This window comes from Prionailurus bengalensis, chromosome B1 (genome assembly GCF_016509475.1).
Source record: "Prionailurus bengalensis isolate Pbe53 chromosome B1, Fcat_Pben_1.1_paternal_pri, whole genome shotgun sequence".
Classification (NCBI taxonomy): Eukaryota; Metazoa; Chordata; class Mammalia; order Carnivora; family Felidae; genus Prionailurus; species Prionailurus bengalensis.
In genome coordinates this window covers 3,012,571-3,029,035 of record NC_057344.1, presented here as the reverse complement: position 1 = coordinate 3,029,035, position 16,465 = coordinate 3,012,571, and the positions used below count along the sequence as shown (strand labels likewise).

Genomic DNA, 16,465 nt, shown 5'->3' with positions numbered 1-16,465 from the left:
CAACATGAGTTATGGCGATACACAAACATTCAGACCATAGCATGTGCATATATCACACATACACTTAATTATTTAATAGTTTTCTCAGTTGTATTTTTTTAAGTTTATTCAGTTTGAAGGACAAAGAGAAAGCATGCATGAGCAGGGGAGAGGCAGAGAGAGAGGGAGAGAGAGAGAGATTCCCAAGCAGGCCCTGCCCTGAAAACACATAGCCTGATGTGGGGCTTATACTCAGGAACCATGAGCTCATGACCTGAGCTGAACTCAAGAGTCAGGAACTGAACTGACTGAGCCAACCAGGTGCCGCTCCTTAGTTTTCTTTTAAGGTCATAGTGATAGGCATTGAGGGTCTCACCTAAAATGCAGCACTTGAGCCCGGATTTCAGTGATGAGTCGAATTTCCCAAAGTGGCCAGCCCGTGCAGAGGCACCGAGGCAGAGAAAACGAACACACTGGGGCTGACCTGGCACGTTCTGCAGATTCCTGGAGGTTTGGGGACATAGAGTGAATGGAACATGAACAAAATGGTCAGTGGGAAATTCTCTCAGAGAAACGAAGGGAGGGAGGATGGGCAGAGAAGGGTCTCGAGTCCTTAAAGGTAGCTGACATGCTGTAGAAATGACAGCATGCATTTGGCCTTTTCCACGGAAAAGAAAGTACATTCGATTTATGTGTTGTGTCTCTTTTCCTTTCTCCCCACTGAAATCCGTGTACATTTGAAATTTAACCCTTCTAAAGGAATGTGTAACATAAACTGTTTGCTTTGCTTTGGTTTCATTGAAAACTCTTTCAGATAATAATAAATTTATGATAAATGGCTATTAATAAATCTGAAAACCTGGGGAGATTGTAGAGTTTGATATAAGAGTTTTAGTCAGTCATGGTTGATTGTTTTCATTTAACCGTAAGAACCGCTCTTGTTGCATTTTCAAATCTTAAGCAATCTCTTAACCCCCCTGGGTTTTTATTGTGACAAATGATACATCAATAGGATATTTAAACCTTTAAAGATTCATAGCTCTGAGAATGGAAGAAGAAATCAGAATTAATTATAATATTTTATATCACCATGAAAAGAAGATACACTCTATCAGTATCTCTTTCATCTGCATAGCATTTTGCTTCATTTCACTTTTACCGTTTATGCGTTAGCATACTCACATTTTAAAGAGATAACGTGAACATTCAAATAAACTGCCTTCTTATTTGTTGAAAGACAAGTGCTAGAAAAATTTTGGAAAACTTTCTTCACTGAATAAATATTTTTGTACGCTCTGGACTCTTTCCATAAGCATCTATTGGAAAACTACTGTATTTGTAGCTACACAGCTGAAAGTTCGTGATCTTGTAACATAGAGAAGGGAAAGACTTATTTTTTAAATCACCCAGTGAAAGAAGTGCTTTATGAGGCACAGGAAAAGTGTTTTGAGAATAGAGAGATGAAAAAGATAAGTTACAATTTGGAATCTTGGAAGTCTTGGGAGGCAGGATTTGAGATGCATCTTTCAAGATACTGTTGAGAGGAAGAATTGGAAGTGAAGGAATGCTAGGAGTCCAGGCATGAAAGTGTCAGCGGGCTAAGGGATTTGGGGGATAGGGAGTCGTTTGCTCTGGGTGGATGGGAGACTGAAGGTCATTCAGAGCCCTTTCACACTAGTCCTGGGGGACAAACCCTGTTTCCTTGGCAAGACTTGAAACCACGGGGCGCCATGGTCCCAGAGTGGGACTCCAGCTTTCTCTGAGAAAAAACTGAGGATGATGGCAGGGCTTAAAATACACCCCCTGCTTTAACTGAACAGCTCTAAATTATTCCCCCTTTTATTGGTAGGGTTTCCACGTAAGATTTATTTATTTTAGATAAAAGATTCCATATAAATACGTGAATGAGTGGTGGAACAAATGAGTGAACGAATGAGTAAACTTAATAACTCTGTAGGACATGGAGAGGCCACGGATAATTGGGAATAGAATGTCACCCCATTAAATTTTTGCTTCAGATAGAACTTTATTAGTAGTTTAAAGCGAACAAGGAAAACGGAAAATAAGAAAAGAGGGACAAAGCAGACGGAATACTGTGTGCTTTCACACGTTAATCTCTCTGAGGAAGAGACAGGAAGGCAGGAGCTGGGACATAAATCACACAAAGAAGGCCTGAAACACGCCAGTTTCACCAAGCGCGAGAGGTGAGAAACAGAAAGTGGCTGTGAAGACAGGGCCCCGGAGGTTACATTCCAAGGGCCTTCGCCGGCAGTGGGAAACTCAGCCGTGGCCTGAGAAGGAAGCCAGTGTTTCAGACACAATTTTGGGAGCCAGCAGGTTGGTCCTCAGAGTCGGTGCTGTGGAAACAAAGGGTATTTTCAGGGGAGCGAGGAGAGGCCGTCCGCTCCGATTCCTCTGGCCTGCCTCTGGTCCAGGCAGAGGAGACACGGAGAAGTGAACACTGAAGCCGGGGTTTGGGCTCTACGAGCTCGTGTCCACACACTGGGACACATCACAGGCCTCTGGGCAGGGTCCGGCGACGGGAAGTGGACACCCGCAGGGTCCGCGGGTGGTCTGGGGGCTTCGCAAGGACACCCCTAGACCCCCAAGACTCTCCAGGACACTGGCAGCCGGCAGCCTGTCACAGGGCAGTCTGTGAACACGGGGTCCACTCAGACCACCCGTGCCCCCTCCATCCTCGTATCACCCACTCAACGGTCCACATCCCGTTGGCCCGGACACCTGCGCGGATGGACTCGGCAGCCCCCCCAGCCCACCCCACCGTGCTCTAATTCCCTAGACCGCCTGTCAGTTCCGAGAACATGTTCAGACCCTTGTTCTTAGTCCTGATTAGTCGCCTCCACAAGTTATTTTCCTGGCCCACTGGAATGCGAACTTTGGAAGAAGAGTGTTTTGTCTGCGTTACTCGTTGCTGTGCGCCCAAGAGCTTGCGTGGGCCTGGAAAATACCAGTAAATTCCTCAGCAAGTCATTTCGGATGGAGGTGTGGGTGGATGAAGGGATTAAAGTAGAGCCAGAGGCAGAACTCGAGACATGTTTGGGAAAGACTGCGTATATACGTTCATCGCTCTTGTCTTTCCTCCTTTCTGTACGTCTCCGTTTTCCCGAGAGGTTGCCGGTGTAATGTCTCTGGGTCTCTGACGGTGGGTAGGTGACGTCAATAGAAAAGTGAAATTCAAGAAATTATGGCCCTAAGGATAGCAAAAGTAAAGGTTTACTGTGCTTTTTATAACTACCAGAAAAGACTGTGCACTGCAGGAAGAAACAGATAATTGTCATTCAGACTACATGCCCCGCTCCCTGTGGTGCTCCTAAGGGAATGGAGACTTGTCTGTGAGGATGTGGCCAGAGGCCCATGTGGACAGTAAAAACGAAAGCAGTTCCCTTATGTCTCTCTCTTCCCTCTTCGGTGTCAGGCGGGAATACCAGTACAGTTGCGTACCTCAACTCTCCTTTCTCTAAAAAAAGAAGGAAAAACAAAAAAGGACGCTTTGTGGATGAAATTATTTCTATTCAAAACTCTTCATAATGCTTGAAGACCGTGTTGCATTTGCACATACATGAATCAAAACGAGCCGCAGATTTACCGATTTACTTCATCGGTACCTTTCTTTCTTACCTTGCTCCCAAACGGCGCCTCGATGGTGTGGGTTCGTGCTTTGTGAGTTCGGTGTTGAACTGATGGAAACATCAGTGGTCAGATGTCTCTCCTCCCAAGCTTCTCCCAGTATACGACCCACCATTTTATCCTGATGGCATGAAGACAGAGGGTGAAACAGAGATTGATGAATTTTATAGTGTCTTAAGTGTAGCTGGATATAGATTATTTTTATCCGTTTTCTCCAGCATGTGCAGGTTTTAAGGTAAAGATTACTACGAATAACTGCATATGTGATACCTCAACTTGACATCAGATGGTTTCCATTCGTTATGCTTCCCTCCTTGGTAAATATTTGAGAAGCTAATGTCCCGATCTACCCTGATCCAATCACAGACACATAGAAAGTTGCTAATAGGTAGCTGCTGTGCTCGAGGCTGCATTCTGTCCTCGGTCTTGTCCCAGGCCACGGCTACCTTTCTCATGTCCTTTGTTGAAGCTTCTCACCTCCCTGGGCTGGTTAGCCCTGGCGAGAGCGGGTTTGGCTTCTTCATCCACATCCATTGGGAGGGTGGTCTCCAGGGCTCCTGTTCTTGCTCCCATCCCCTGGGGGGACTTGTGAGTCCAGCTGCCATGAGAGATGTTCTGCGTGGATGTGCAGTAGGCATCCAGCTTCGGGGACCTGAGACTGAGCTGGTCTACACCCCAGAGTCTGCCGCACCCTTCAGTTCCTTCACGCTCTTTTAATTTTTAATTTTTTTGTTTTTTTTTGTCATGGTGTCCACATCCCATTCATGAAAAAAAGCCCAGTGGCTCTGCCTTGAAACCATGGCGAGGTCCTCCCCACTTTCTTCGACGTCTGCCGTCGTGTCCTACCCGCTGACCCTCTGCCAGCCTCACGCCATTCTCGCCCAGCGCCCTGCAAAAAGGCCCAGTTAGCGCCTGTCCTGCCCCACAGGAGCCTCCAGGGCCCTACACCTCACTCAGACAAGTGGCAAGGCCCCCACCCTCTAGATACTGTTCATCCTGGCCTCTCCAGCCCCCTCCCTCTCAGCTGCCCTGGGGCACGTCCCACCCACAGCCCTGCTCAGGCCTGGTCCCAGTGCTTGTCTCTGCACACAAGTTCTTCCCAGGTCTCCAGCCGCTCCCTCCTTGGTCTCCAGGGTCTCTTCATGGGCCACCTCCCAAGTATGCTTCCCTGCCCACCTGCACAGGTGGCCCCCAACCCCACACAGTGCGGAGAATTCCCTGGCCTTCTCTCCCTCTTCATTTTCTCCCCTGGTGCTTACCATCTCCCAACATCATGTATAATCTACTCTTTACATTATTGCAGAAATAGTCTCTCTCCTTCAACGCAGTGGTGACTCTCTGAGGGCAAGGACTTTTGTCTATTTTGGTCACCATTTCCAGGGCTGAGGGCAGTGTCTGGCCCTTTGTGGAACAAATTAATTCCAAATGTTATATTAACACTACCTGTTTCCTAATGAGATGGAGTCAACCTAATTTTAAGACGTGACAATCCTCCACCATTAAAATTGGCTAGAACTCACTCAAGAAGTTTCTGTTTTGCTGATTTTTATGTAACTCTTCCCATGTGGTTTACATTTTCAAAGAGATTATCTGTTCCCTTAAAACACATGATGCATGAGCATGTTACGAAGATCGCATCCTTCACAAACTCGCTAATTCTTCCGCAGCTGTTACTTTATGGAACTAGCTTTATGAGACACAGTTCAGGATGCTCATTCTAATAGGAGAACATTACTTCAGGTATCAGTCATTTAATGATAATCTTACCGAGTTCCAAAAAGGAAGCTTGGTTACATGTGTGCGTGGAGAGCACATGGTAACAGATTGAGAACTGAAACTTCCCTATTCCATCGATTCCCTCAATGTCTCTATTTTCTCATTCACATGATTGCATATAACCTTTTTCTTTATTCAGAAATGAGTCTCAGGGTGCCTGATTGGCTCAGTCGGTTGAGCTAATGACTCTCGATTTCAGCTCAGGTTGTGATTCCAGGGTCCTGGGATCAAGCCCCGCATCGGGTATGGAGCCTGCTTAAGAATCTCTTTCTCCTTCTCTCTGCTCCTCCCACAAGCTCCTGTGTACTTGCTCTCTCTCCTCTCAATCCCTCTTTCGAAAATAATAATCAAAAAAAAGATTAAAGAAATTAGTCTCTAAGACACATTGAACAGGTCATCTTGTTGAGGATTTAAATCCACTGAAGAACCACTAAGACCGTCAACTCTAAAAAAATGCAAACCTGCACCATTTCTGAAGCTGTAATTGTGCAAGTCACGGTTGTCTAGAGAAAAAGAACCAGTAAGATGTGTGTGTGTGTGTGTGTGTGTGTGTGCGTGTGTGTGTGTGCGCGCAGAGAGAGAGAGAAGGAGAGAGAAAGGGAGGGAGAGGGAGAGAGAAAGGGAGAGAGGGAGGAGAGGGATTTATTATAAGGAATTGGTTTACATGTTGTGGAGGCTGTCCAGTCCCAAGACTTGTAGTGGACAGCTGGAAACACAGGAGAGCGGATGGTGTGAATTCTAGGCTGGAGGCTGTCAGGCTTGAGACTCAGAAAGAGTCCAAAGGTAGGAAAAAAATAAATAAATAAACTGATGAGATTACCTGTTCAAAGGCAGTCAGACAAAGGGAGTTTCACCTTATTTGTGGAAGAATCACCCTTTTGTTCTGTTGGAGCCTTCCACTGATTGGCTAAGGCCCACCCACATTAGGGAGGGCAGTGGGCTTTGCTCAGGCCACCTCTTGAAATGTTAATCTCATCCTGCCTCGTGCCAGATACACCCAGAACAACCTTTGACCACAAATCTGGGGATCCCCTGGCCAGGTAAGTCACCCACAAAATCCCACTCTTGTGGCCATACCCGACTCTGTTATTTTTTGGGTTTTGGACTGTTTAGGATGCCTTTCTATGACATAGCTAATTGCAGGTAAAGTTGCAGTTTTGTTTTATTTTTCATAGAGGTGATATTTGACACACTTTTAGTCCTTGTGCAAAGTAAATATCACTTTAAAAGTATTTTATTCTAGCAATCATCGCAAAAATTTACTACAGCGATAAATATTCCTTATTATTTAAAGCCCTCTGTGGAGGCTACATCCATGGGAAGAGTGGAACCGTCCTTTCCCCGGGGTTTCCGGATTTTTACCCAAACTCCCTGAACTGTACATGGACCATTGAAGTGTCTCACGGGAAGGGTAAGAATATTACATGGATTTTATATGTACAGAGTGGTTAGAAGAAGGTATGCATGTGTGAACAAGTAAGCTACGTGATTTCTTCACATATTATTTTAACCGTAAATTTTGATGTTACGTATGATTTTAGAAGAAGAGTGGTCTGGAATCATTGATGCTACAGTAGGAGTAGATTCCCTGTACTGCTTTCTATCGGGTAACTTAGATTGATACAGGTCAACGTGTGTTTGGAAAGTAGGTGTGCTGGCAAGGAAAAGAGGCGTGCGTCGGAGAAAACACAAATATTGATGAGGTCAAAGGAGGTAAAGTATCCAAACTTCATCTCCATGATACATCTAGGATAAATTTTGTACTTGCCTTATTTTCTAAGTTTACTCAGTATTATTATACATAAGTCATTTATCTTCACACAATCCAGTGATGATTTCTGGAGCAGATTTAATTATCCTCATTTTATAGATAAGCATACTAAAAGCCAGGAAGACTCGTAATTTGTGTGAGAAATGTAGTTCATAAACACTGGATTTAGGACTGTACCTGGGTATGCTATTGTCATTCTGTATGACAACACTTGTCATTTTTAAGGAGATAATATGAAATTTTGATCACATCAATCTCATGGAGACAAACTGTCTTACACTTAATTTGGACTCTGTTGCTGCTAAATTGACATTTTTGATTATGTGCCCTATATTACGCTATGCTCATAGGTATCATGAATGCATGTTCAGAATTTCCTTGAAGGAAATCAAGAATAAAGCAGAAACAAATTGTGAGTGACTGAGTTTGTCACTATAAAAATGAGTATTTTTATTTAAAAGGAGCTGTTTGTAGTTAATGTTACTCGTTTTCCTATAGGAATCCACTGATCCTTTGTCGGTATGGTTAACGTGAGAACAGATGCCTAGAAGGCACATAAATCTATAATTTCAATGAATTCTCCCCTCAGCCCTACGTTTATATGGCTAGACCTCCAACCTAAGGTTTCCTAGAAGATATTTGTTAAATGTAAATGAAAAAGTTACCTGGTCCTTCTCTCCTCTGGGATAAATGCTAGTCGCCATTCCTACATGCGTTTACTGTAAATGCCCGCCATGTTGTACTTGTATATCTGTGTCTGTCTGTGTGTTTATGTCTGTGTTTGCGTCTGTGTCTGCACCTGTGTCTGTGCCTACAGCCATAAGCCCATGTCTAATCTACACCTGTGCCTATACTTCCATATCCTTAAGCATTTATTTCTACCGTTTATCCCCTCTTCATTTCTAAGTCCACTCTTTCTATCCACTCTCTGTATTTTCCTTTGAAATTTAAAAGTTTGCTTATTAAGGTTTGTTTTTTGATTCAAGAGTTTGATGTCTCTAAGCCCAGAAGAAATGGTTTTTCCTTAGCTGTTAACTCTGATATCTCTCCCTCCCCTGCCCACCCCGGCCCCTCCCCTCCCCCCCCTCTTTTTCTGCTTCTCAGGAGTTCAGATGATCTTCCACACCTTCCACCTAGAAAGCTCCCACGACTATTTACTGATCACAGAGGACGGGAGTTTCACCGAGCCCGTGGCCAGACTCACTGGCTCTGTACTGCCTCACACTATTAAGGCGGGTTTGTTTGGAAACTTCACCGCCCAGCTTCGGTTCATCTCAGACTTTTCCATTTCCTACGAGGGCTTCAACATCACGTTCTCAGGTACGTTGTTCTCCTCTAACGTGTCTCTTCTCTGGCAATAATAGCACTGTGTGTGTGAGCGTATGCGTGTGCCTGTGCGTGCATGATTACAGGTTAATGTCCCAGCAGTCGTGAGCATTAGCTGGTGAGCCAAGGGGGCCAAGCCTCCTTGAAGAAAGACGCTAGGACCTCTGCCCGGCATCCTCGAAATGGCACTTTGCAAATTCTCATCCCTGAGAAATTGCTAATATCACTAAGTTCTCCTGAAAAGCCCCTCTCACTCACTTCTCATCAGTTCTATCAAAATCTCAAGGAAAGTGTCCCCATTGGGAGACATTCTCAGGAGAAGCCATCATCTGATTATTTTGGTGCCTGCCTTACAGCGGATGCCAATACTTGGCTCACAAACCTCCTCTAGAGTGAAAACAATAAAAAGGAAGAAGCGTAAACACACAACACACGCAACTGAGGATGAGTTTTCATTTACTGTGATGCAGTTAGGAACACAGACAAAACCAGGCTCCAAAATCATGTGACATTTTTACTTTCAGTGATGGCACCTACATGATATGTGAAGGGTTTCTGCTGTTTGCCCGGGTTACACTGTTACTGTGAATGGAGCTGTGAATAGTATTACTGTGTTTTTGTGGACGCGGAAAAAGTACCCACACTTAAAAATTAGCCGAGCGTTTATGAGATGCATTTAACTGCATAAGCGATGCTCAGTGACCATGGTCAGGGCCCTGCACTAACACAGATGCAGCCTCAGCCCACAGAAGGGCGCTCCTGCTCTAAGATCCTGATGGGTGGACACAAGGGTGTTTTTGCATTTCTGTGTGTGATGCTTTGGAAAGGACAATGCTCCTCCACTCCGCTCCGCCCAGCCCAGAGCTAATGCAGTTTTCATTAGGTAGTTCCTGAGTCCCGTAATCAGGAGTGATTCCTTCCCCTTGGACCTCCCATAAGTTCCTTAGCAACTTCTGATGCCACGTACGAGATTCGCCGTCACAATATTTGGGTATTTATCTCATCTCCTGTTCTAAGGCTAAAACTCTTAGGAAAGGGGTTTCTGTACCTTCCGCCTTTCCATCAGCAGCAGGTGTATTCCTGTGTCTTCTACGCAGTAGGAAGTTAATAATCACGCAGTATCGCATGGTCCTTAGCGATATATGCGTTGAAATAACTGTCTTAAAGAAAAAGATTTCTTAGGGATTTTAAGATGCTCTGAACTATTTTATACGCCCCATAATTATAACCAGTGCCATTTATCTTTACCTGACTTTGTTGATTTTTCTTGGCATTTCACTGCATTAGTGGAGCTCTTGGGACGAGCTCAGACAACTTGATTTCTTGGAAATTTGCCTGTAATCATGGGTAATCATGAGATTGGCCGATCTGTGGAACAAAGACTTAAATTTTCCTAACACTAATGCCTAATTCCTCTGTACCTTCTTTCCTGCTGGGTCTCAGTTCGGGCACCATGAGAATGTCACTGTCTTTGTTCTCAACTTCCATCGAGATCCAACATGAAGTCAACTAGAACATTCCACAGGAAGAATCTGGCAGCACCCCACCTCTGTGGGGCTCCCCGCTAGATATGTCTCAGAAGTCTGTCGTTCCCACCCTTTCCATGACATCTGTTTCTTAATTCTGTCACTCCCAGCGCAGAGCTGACAATAAGCCTTTTGGTTAGCAAAGGCCAGAAGCCAGCTCTAGGGCTAATTGTCTTCTTCTGCAACCTCCCTAAACAGACAAGCAGGCGAGAAACAAGACACACTTTCCGGGGTCTTGGCAGCGCTTTGCAACAGTTTTAAAATATTTTAAAATGTTAAAAAATAAGGTGGTTGCGGTTTTTGAACACCTGGACCAATCCACTTGCACACAACCGATGGGAAACAATTCGCAAAGCTTGCAGAAGGAGTCACCTAACCTAGACTGTGTCACACAGGCTCAGACAGTTTTGAAAAAAAAAACAAAACACAACACAACACCTGGGATTGCAAAGCCAGTGCTGCCCTAAGCTTGTTCTTCAGGTGTGCTGAGGAGTAATTTCGTTTGCAAGAATTTCGCCTTGAAACCTGGCTGCAAACAATTGCCGGTGACACTAATACAATGGCGTTTATTTTTTAAGTGTCCAAATAAGTAGCAACTTTATCGTGCAGATGAAGTGTTTTCCCTTCTGGGGGCTCTTCAGATGTGTGCACAAAATCAATATGGTTTTCTATCTGCCTTTCCTCCTGCTGGCCCAGTTTCCTTCTGTCGTTTTTAGAAGGCTTTACTAAAGTGGCATTTCCCGATGCGCGTCACAGTAGTGTGTCTGCAGATGCTAATAGGACAGTGTGGGAGAGAGCTCCAGATGCACCAGCGGTTACACACAGCTGCCCAGCGTCTGCTCTGTCCCAGGTGTCATTCACTGATGGTTAATTGAGTGGGCTTGATTCTCCAAGCATCCTTGACCTTCAGCGCAAAAATTACTTCATAGGGTTTACGTCACAGCTGTAAAATGTTCACCTTATCTTAATGTTACACATCTATTTAAAAAAATACTAGAATTCATGCGGTTCATCACGAACCAGCTTAGGGTACAAAGAAGACCAATCCACATAACCACTACAGAACAGTTTGAAAAACTATGCGTGAGGTTTTTTAAATAGTAGCCGTTGTTTTTTTTTTTTTTTTTTAATTCTTGGTAAGTAAGTTTTGAGTGTTTACCCAAGTTCCCACACATTTACTCCGTCTCCTCTCTTCGTGTCTCAGAATACGACCTGGAGCCTTGCGATGACCCTGGCGTCCCTGCCTTCAGCCGAAGAATTGGTTTCCACTTTGGAGTCGGGGACTCTCTGACTTTTTCCTGCTTCCCGGGGTATCGCTTAGAAGGTGCAACCAAGCTTACGTGCCTGGGTGGGGGCCGTCGTGTGTGGAGCGCGCCTCTGCCAAGGTGTGTGGGTAGGTGGTCACACGCTTTCATTTCATTCACCCAGTGGGGACAGGGCGCGGTGCAGTCAGGGCGCAGGGCCCAGCTTGGCGAGGGCGGGGGGGGGCACCCTGCTACCCTGGGCGTGATCCCCTCTGGGCTGCACTTGCCTTGTCTGTGAAGTCAGCCCCTTTCAGCCCTCCGTTCTTACGACTGAATGAGGGTAAATCTAAAGCACGTGCCAAGCATATTTGTGAAGGAAAAAATACGCACAGAAGTAAAAATCACCCGGAACAAAAGGAAAAATAAAAGCGAGACGCCAGGCTGTGTTAACATGACTGGTGACAATTCTGTTGCTTAAAACAGTGAGTATCTCCTGGTGTAATGATGGGGACAGTTTAAAATACCGGTTTCCTTGTTAACTTTGCCATTTAACGCTTTTGATTTGATTGTGGCATACTCCTGCAAAGTGGGCATTGTAGAAACTTCCATGCCAGAGTAGTCTTCTCGGTGTGTTTTTGAGGAATTCAAGAGGGCATTCCAGAGAGAGGCAGGGGTCTTTACTGGGTACTTTCCAAGACGGTGGGATTAGGATGCGGGCCCAGTGGGGTTACATGTACTGCTGATCTGGGAACTGAGCTCCCATAAGGCAGAGAGCGGAGCAGAGCTGTGAGTGCAGGGAGGGCTAGATACAGAACCACCTGCCCGTCTCGGGTCTGCGCATCACCCCAGAGGTAATGCCTAGCAACAGCCACTCAGCCGTGTGGCTTAGCATCTGAAGGCTTTGAAGTCTGACCTCTCGAGTCACAGAAGACTGCCTAAGGACGCAGCGTTATGACATTCATCTGGAGATTAATGCCAGCCCAGCGCAGCGGTGAGCCTCTGCGTCACAGGGAGTCCATGGTTCCGCCCTGGTCCCACTAGTTCGTGTGACAGAGGCGGGTGGCATCGTTGTGGAGATGAGATTTCAGGACCCAAACAAATACTAAGTTGTTACTGTAGTAAGACCCACTTTTTTCCCATGGCAAAGAATCTCTTCAGTTGTCAGCACGGTTTAGGGATGTTGTTGATTGAACTGGAAGAGGGTCCTTTTGTGTTTTAATGATATTCTGACAGTCAGGACTTCGTTTAAGAAAAAAAATTACACAAGTAAACACGAATCAAGCCATCTTTCTCTCTCACCAGGGCACCTATCTGTAAATGTCTATTGTCTGTTTTTCTCCTAAAATAGTGGTTTTTCACTCTCTTTTTGGTTATGGTTTTTATTTGAGATTTGGATGCCATTTCTGAACTCTGTCTCGGAAAAAAAGAGATACGGTATTTTGCCGATCGTCCTGGGAATTCCCAGGTTGCCTAGAATCCGTGTTCCCCAAATTGACAATTTCTGAATGAGATAGTTTAAGATCTGGAAGAAACTCCCAACCCAGTGAAACCAAAGCTTTGTCCCACACATGTAACGTTAAGACTACTGATTGGTCAACTCTGTTGATTATAGTATGCCATTTGCTGTGAGCCTGTTTTATTTAGATTCATTATCTGTACACTGTCCCTCTTGTTTTTTGGGTGTTGACATTGTCACCTGAAATATAAACCAAGAACCCATAGTTAACATCCATCATCCCTAGTTCCAGAGCCCACACCGCTCCAAGCTCTTTACATGTGTTGCCTCATTTCACTTCCAAGAATTAATGAAGTAACGTGACTGTCACTTCTGCTGTACAGATGAGGACACCGAGACACAAAGGGTCTCGGACCTTGGCCCACAGTCACGTGCTTATGATGTTGGAAAGCAGGGCGCCCGAAACCACGCTTCTCACCGTGGCCCTGCACCGTCACAATACCCAGGGGCCTGGGTGTGCCCTTTCTTTATTATGCCTCTTGTGTTTTGCCTGGTGTTTCCTGAATTTCCCTCCAGCCCACCTGGGTGCAAAGTTCCTTTAGACAAAATGTGACTCTTGGTAGCCGACCCCCAGCTGACCCAGGAGGCCTCGGGAACTCCTTGGTATTTCTCCTTTTCTCTCCTTCTCCACGTCTAATTAGTGGCCCGTTTTGAAGATTCGGTGTCCCACCTAGTTCTCAGCTCAGGTTCTCCCGCCCGCTGTGTCTGCCCGGCCCTGGGGAGCTTCTCCCAGGCTGCAGGACGGAGCTCCCTGAGTGATCGATCTAATCCAAGCCCCGTCAGGGTGCCCCCTTAGGAGAACCTGTTAGCCCCCAGCGGTGACTCTGGTGGCACACGAGGCCCATTATTTGTTGGCCCGACTTTCCACCTTCCTGCACGACTCAGCCACGTACTGAAGCATCAGCAGGGGAAGCCCGCCCGTGCAGGCCCCTGGTCACCCCGGCTCTCCTTCCCTCTGTGTCTTTGTCGGTGCTGTTCCCTCACATCCCTGTGCTCACCCTGCTTTTCTGTCCGGCTGACTCTGCCCCGTCGTTTGGAACTCAGTTTACGCGTGAGCTGTCTCTACCCCGTCTCTATCTCCACCCCCTGCCTTCGCCCGGGGGCCTCCTCAGACGGCTCTCAAGTCTGCACACACTGTGGAATCTCAGGGTCGCGCTTTCCCTGAGGCAATCCCTTTCTGTGGGGTCGCTGGGTTGCCTCTGATTGTTCCAAGTAGAGAGTCACGTGCCCATTCCTGACCACTCAGGGACCAGGACAGCTCTGGTTGTATTGGAATGCTTAGAGGCCAGTCTGCACAGGTGTTGAAGAATCAGGAAAAGTATTAAAAAACATACTTCATGGTATTTGAGATGTCTTGTGACATCTTGTTGGGAAAAAAAAAAAACAACCAAAACCCAACAGGGGCGGAGTTAGAGAGCAGACATGAAGAGTGTCCAGTAGAGTTCTCTAAACTAATATGGCATCACTGAACACACAGGTTTTGAATACACGATTTTTTTCAGGCCGAGTATGATAAGCCTCTATATCTACATCAGATTAATTACCAAATAATATCTGCTGAGAGAATTAAAAGAAAACTCAGTGAAAGCAAGAGTTATCTTGTTGAATATCTTCATTAATTCTATTTATTGGACAAACTACAATGCCCGTGGATGGAATAAAATAGTTAAAAAAAAAAAAGTCAACACTATTAGCCTCAGTTGTTTAATGGATTACAAATATTTTGGAGAAGCATGGTAAAACAAAATAGGTTGCCTGTATTTTGAGAAATTGAACTCAGCTTTAAATCTTTTGGACAATTCTGTCTAAACAATTCTATCTATCCCTATGCTGACCAGTCTGTTGCTTCCATTTATTTCTTGAATTTTTGGTTTAAAATTTCTTTTTTTTAAATTTTTTAATCCTTTATTTATTTTACATATTTTTTAATGTTTATTTATTTTTGAGAGAGAGACAGAGCATGAGTAGAGGAGGGCAGAAAGAGAGGGAGACACAGAGTCTGAAGCAGGTTGCAGGCTCTGACCTGTCAGCACAGATCCCGATGCGAGGCTCAAACCCACAAACCTTGTGATCATCACCTGAGGCTGAAGTGGGAGGCTTAACCGACTGAGCCACCCAGGCGCCCCGTGGGTTTAAAATTTCTGAAACAAAATTAAAACCTGAAACTAATCTCTGAATTTAATTGAATCTTAAAGGGTAACTCAGTAGTAGCATTAAATTAAGGAAATAAAGGTTCGTAGGATAATAAATAGATTAAAAGTAGAATCAGCATTTTATTCAATTCTTCTATATTCTTCATGAGTAAAAATAAGATTGCACATTTTAAATAATTTGGCTTTATATATAGAGTACATATGTGTAGAGATGCTGATATACAATATAGACTTCGTATGTATATATATGTTAATTAATTTAAAATAATCAATTTACAAATTCACAATGGTCTCAAAGGCCCCACTGCAATTTCCACAAAACTTTAATCACTGCCACCAAACACTTTCGCGTGTTGTCACTTTGTTCAGGAAAGTCCCTGTTGGGGGTGGGGGGGTTGCGTGCAGGCTCAGTGTTACTTCGAGGAAAGGCTCTTTGGCAAAGATTTTGCTTGAATCAGGTTTATGATGTGCGCACAGAGTATCTGGGCACAGCCAGGGGCCTTGGAAGTCAGCCTCCAGAGCCCTGAGGAGTAAATGCCTGTCCTTCAAGCCCCAGGTTGGGGGTGTTTGGTGATGGCAGCCTGCGCTGAATAAGGGTGGTGTCACAGGTAGATACTGTTGAAAATCAATTGGCTCCTTTCTATTAAGTTAATTTAATTTTAATTACTTCATTTCCATTAAGAAACTCTAAATGACAATCCAATTTTAATTACAATTTCAGTGGGTTCTTTAGAAAAAGAACAAATGATTCATCTTAAGGAAAATTATATCCATTCATCTTAAAGCAATTGTAAATGGATTATTGAAAGAACTTAAAATTGATACATTTAATTGCTTTGGTAATAGAGGTTTACAATGGATATTTTCAGTCAAGTTCAAAGAATTTTTGAAACTCCGATGACTTAAAGTGTGTAATTTTCTGTGCACTTGCTTTTTACTGTTAGTGTCTTATTTTCTTTATTTCCTATGGGATAGAGTCCCAGGCTTTAGTGGGCAGAGTGTTACTATATTTTATTTGTTCTGCCATTACTTCTTTAGTTTTCCTTGGTGTTCCTCTGGACTAATAATTCCGGAATTTGCTTCACAGACCCATTGTCACACCATTGCACCCTTTTTGTTTTCTTTGAGAGCCTTCAAGATTCTTTGCTTTCTCTTAGGGCATTTCCTCTTCTCCGAACACCCTTTGTCTGGACACCTGTGTGCTCCAAACTTTTAGGGACCTTTCACCTTGGTTTAGTGAAGCCCACACGTTCCCCGAGGTCTGGCCAAATCTCCCTGCAGCCACATTTCCTACGGTTCTCTGATGACCGCCCACCTCAGTCACGTCCCTGAAGTCACATAAGCAGCCTTTGTGTCTCACACCGGCCTGTCCCCGTGTCCCACCGCAGCATCCCCGACGTAGGTCTCTCCCTAGACCCCGGGTGTCGCCAAACCTGCTAGCACCAAGTTGAGTGATGAACCAAGGCGTCGAGATAAAATGGCAAATCGCGTTCAGCCTTTGAGATGTCGTATTTTCTTACGGCTCT

General features: G+C 44.9%; 1 protein-coding gene across 2 annotated transcripts in view; it reads left to right on the top strand.

Annotated features, from left to right (window-relative positions):
- CSMD1 (CUB and Sushi multiple domains 1) overlaps window positions 1-16,465 on the top strand; it is a 2,022,422-nt gene that overhangs the window by 1,648,595 nt on the left and 357,362 nt on the right. For both annotated transcript variants that reach the window (XM_043557450.1, XM_043557440.1), the window contains exons 19-21: window positions 6,698-6,814; window positions 8,279-8,494; window positions 11,231-11,419. In XM_043557450.1, coding sequence (XP_043413385.1) covers window positions 6,698-6,814; window positions 8,279-8,494; window positions 11,231-11,419 — 522 coding nt within the window. The remainder of the gene's footprint in view (window positions 1-6,697; window positions 6,815-8,278; window positions 8,495-11,230; window positions 11,420-16,465) is intronic.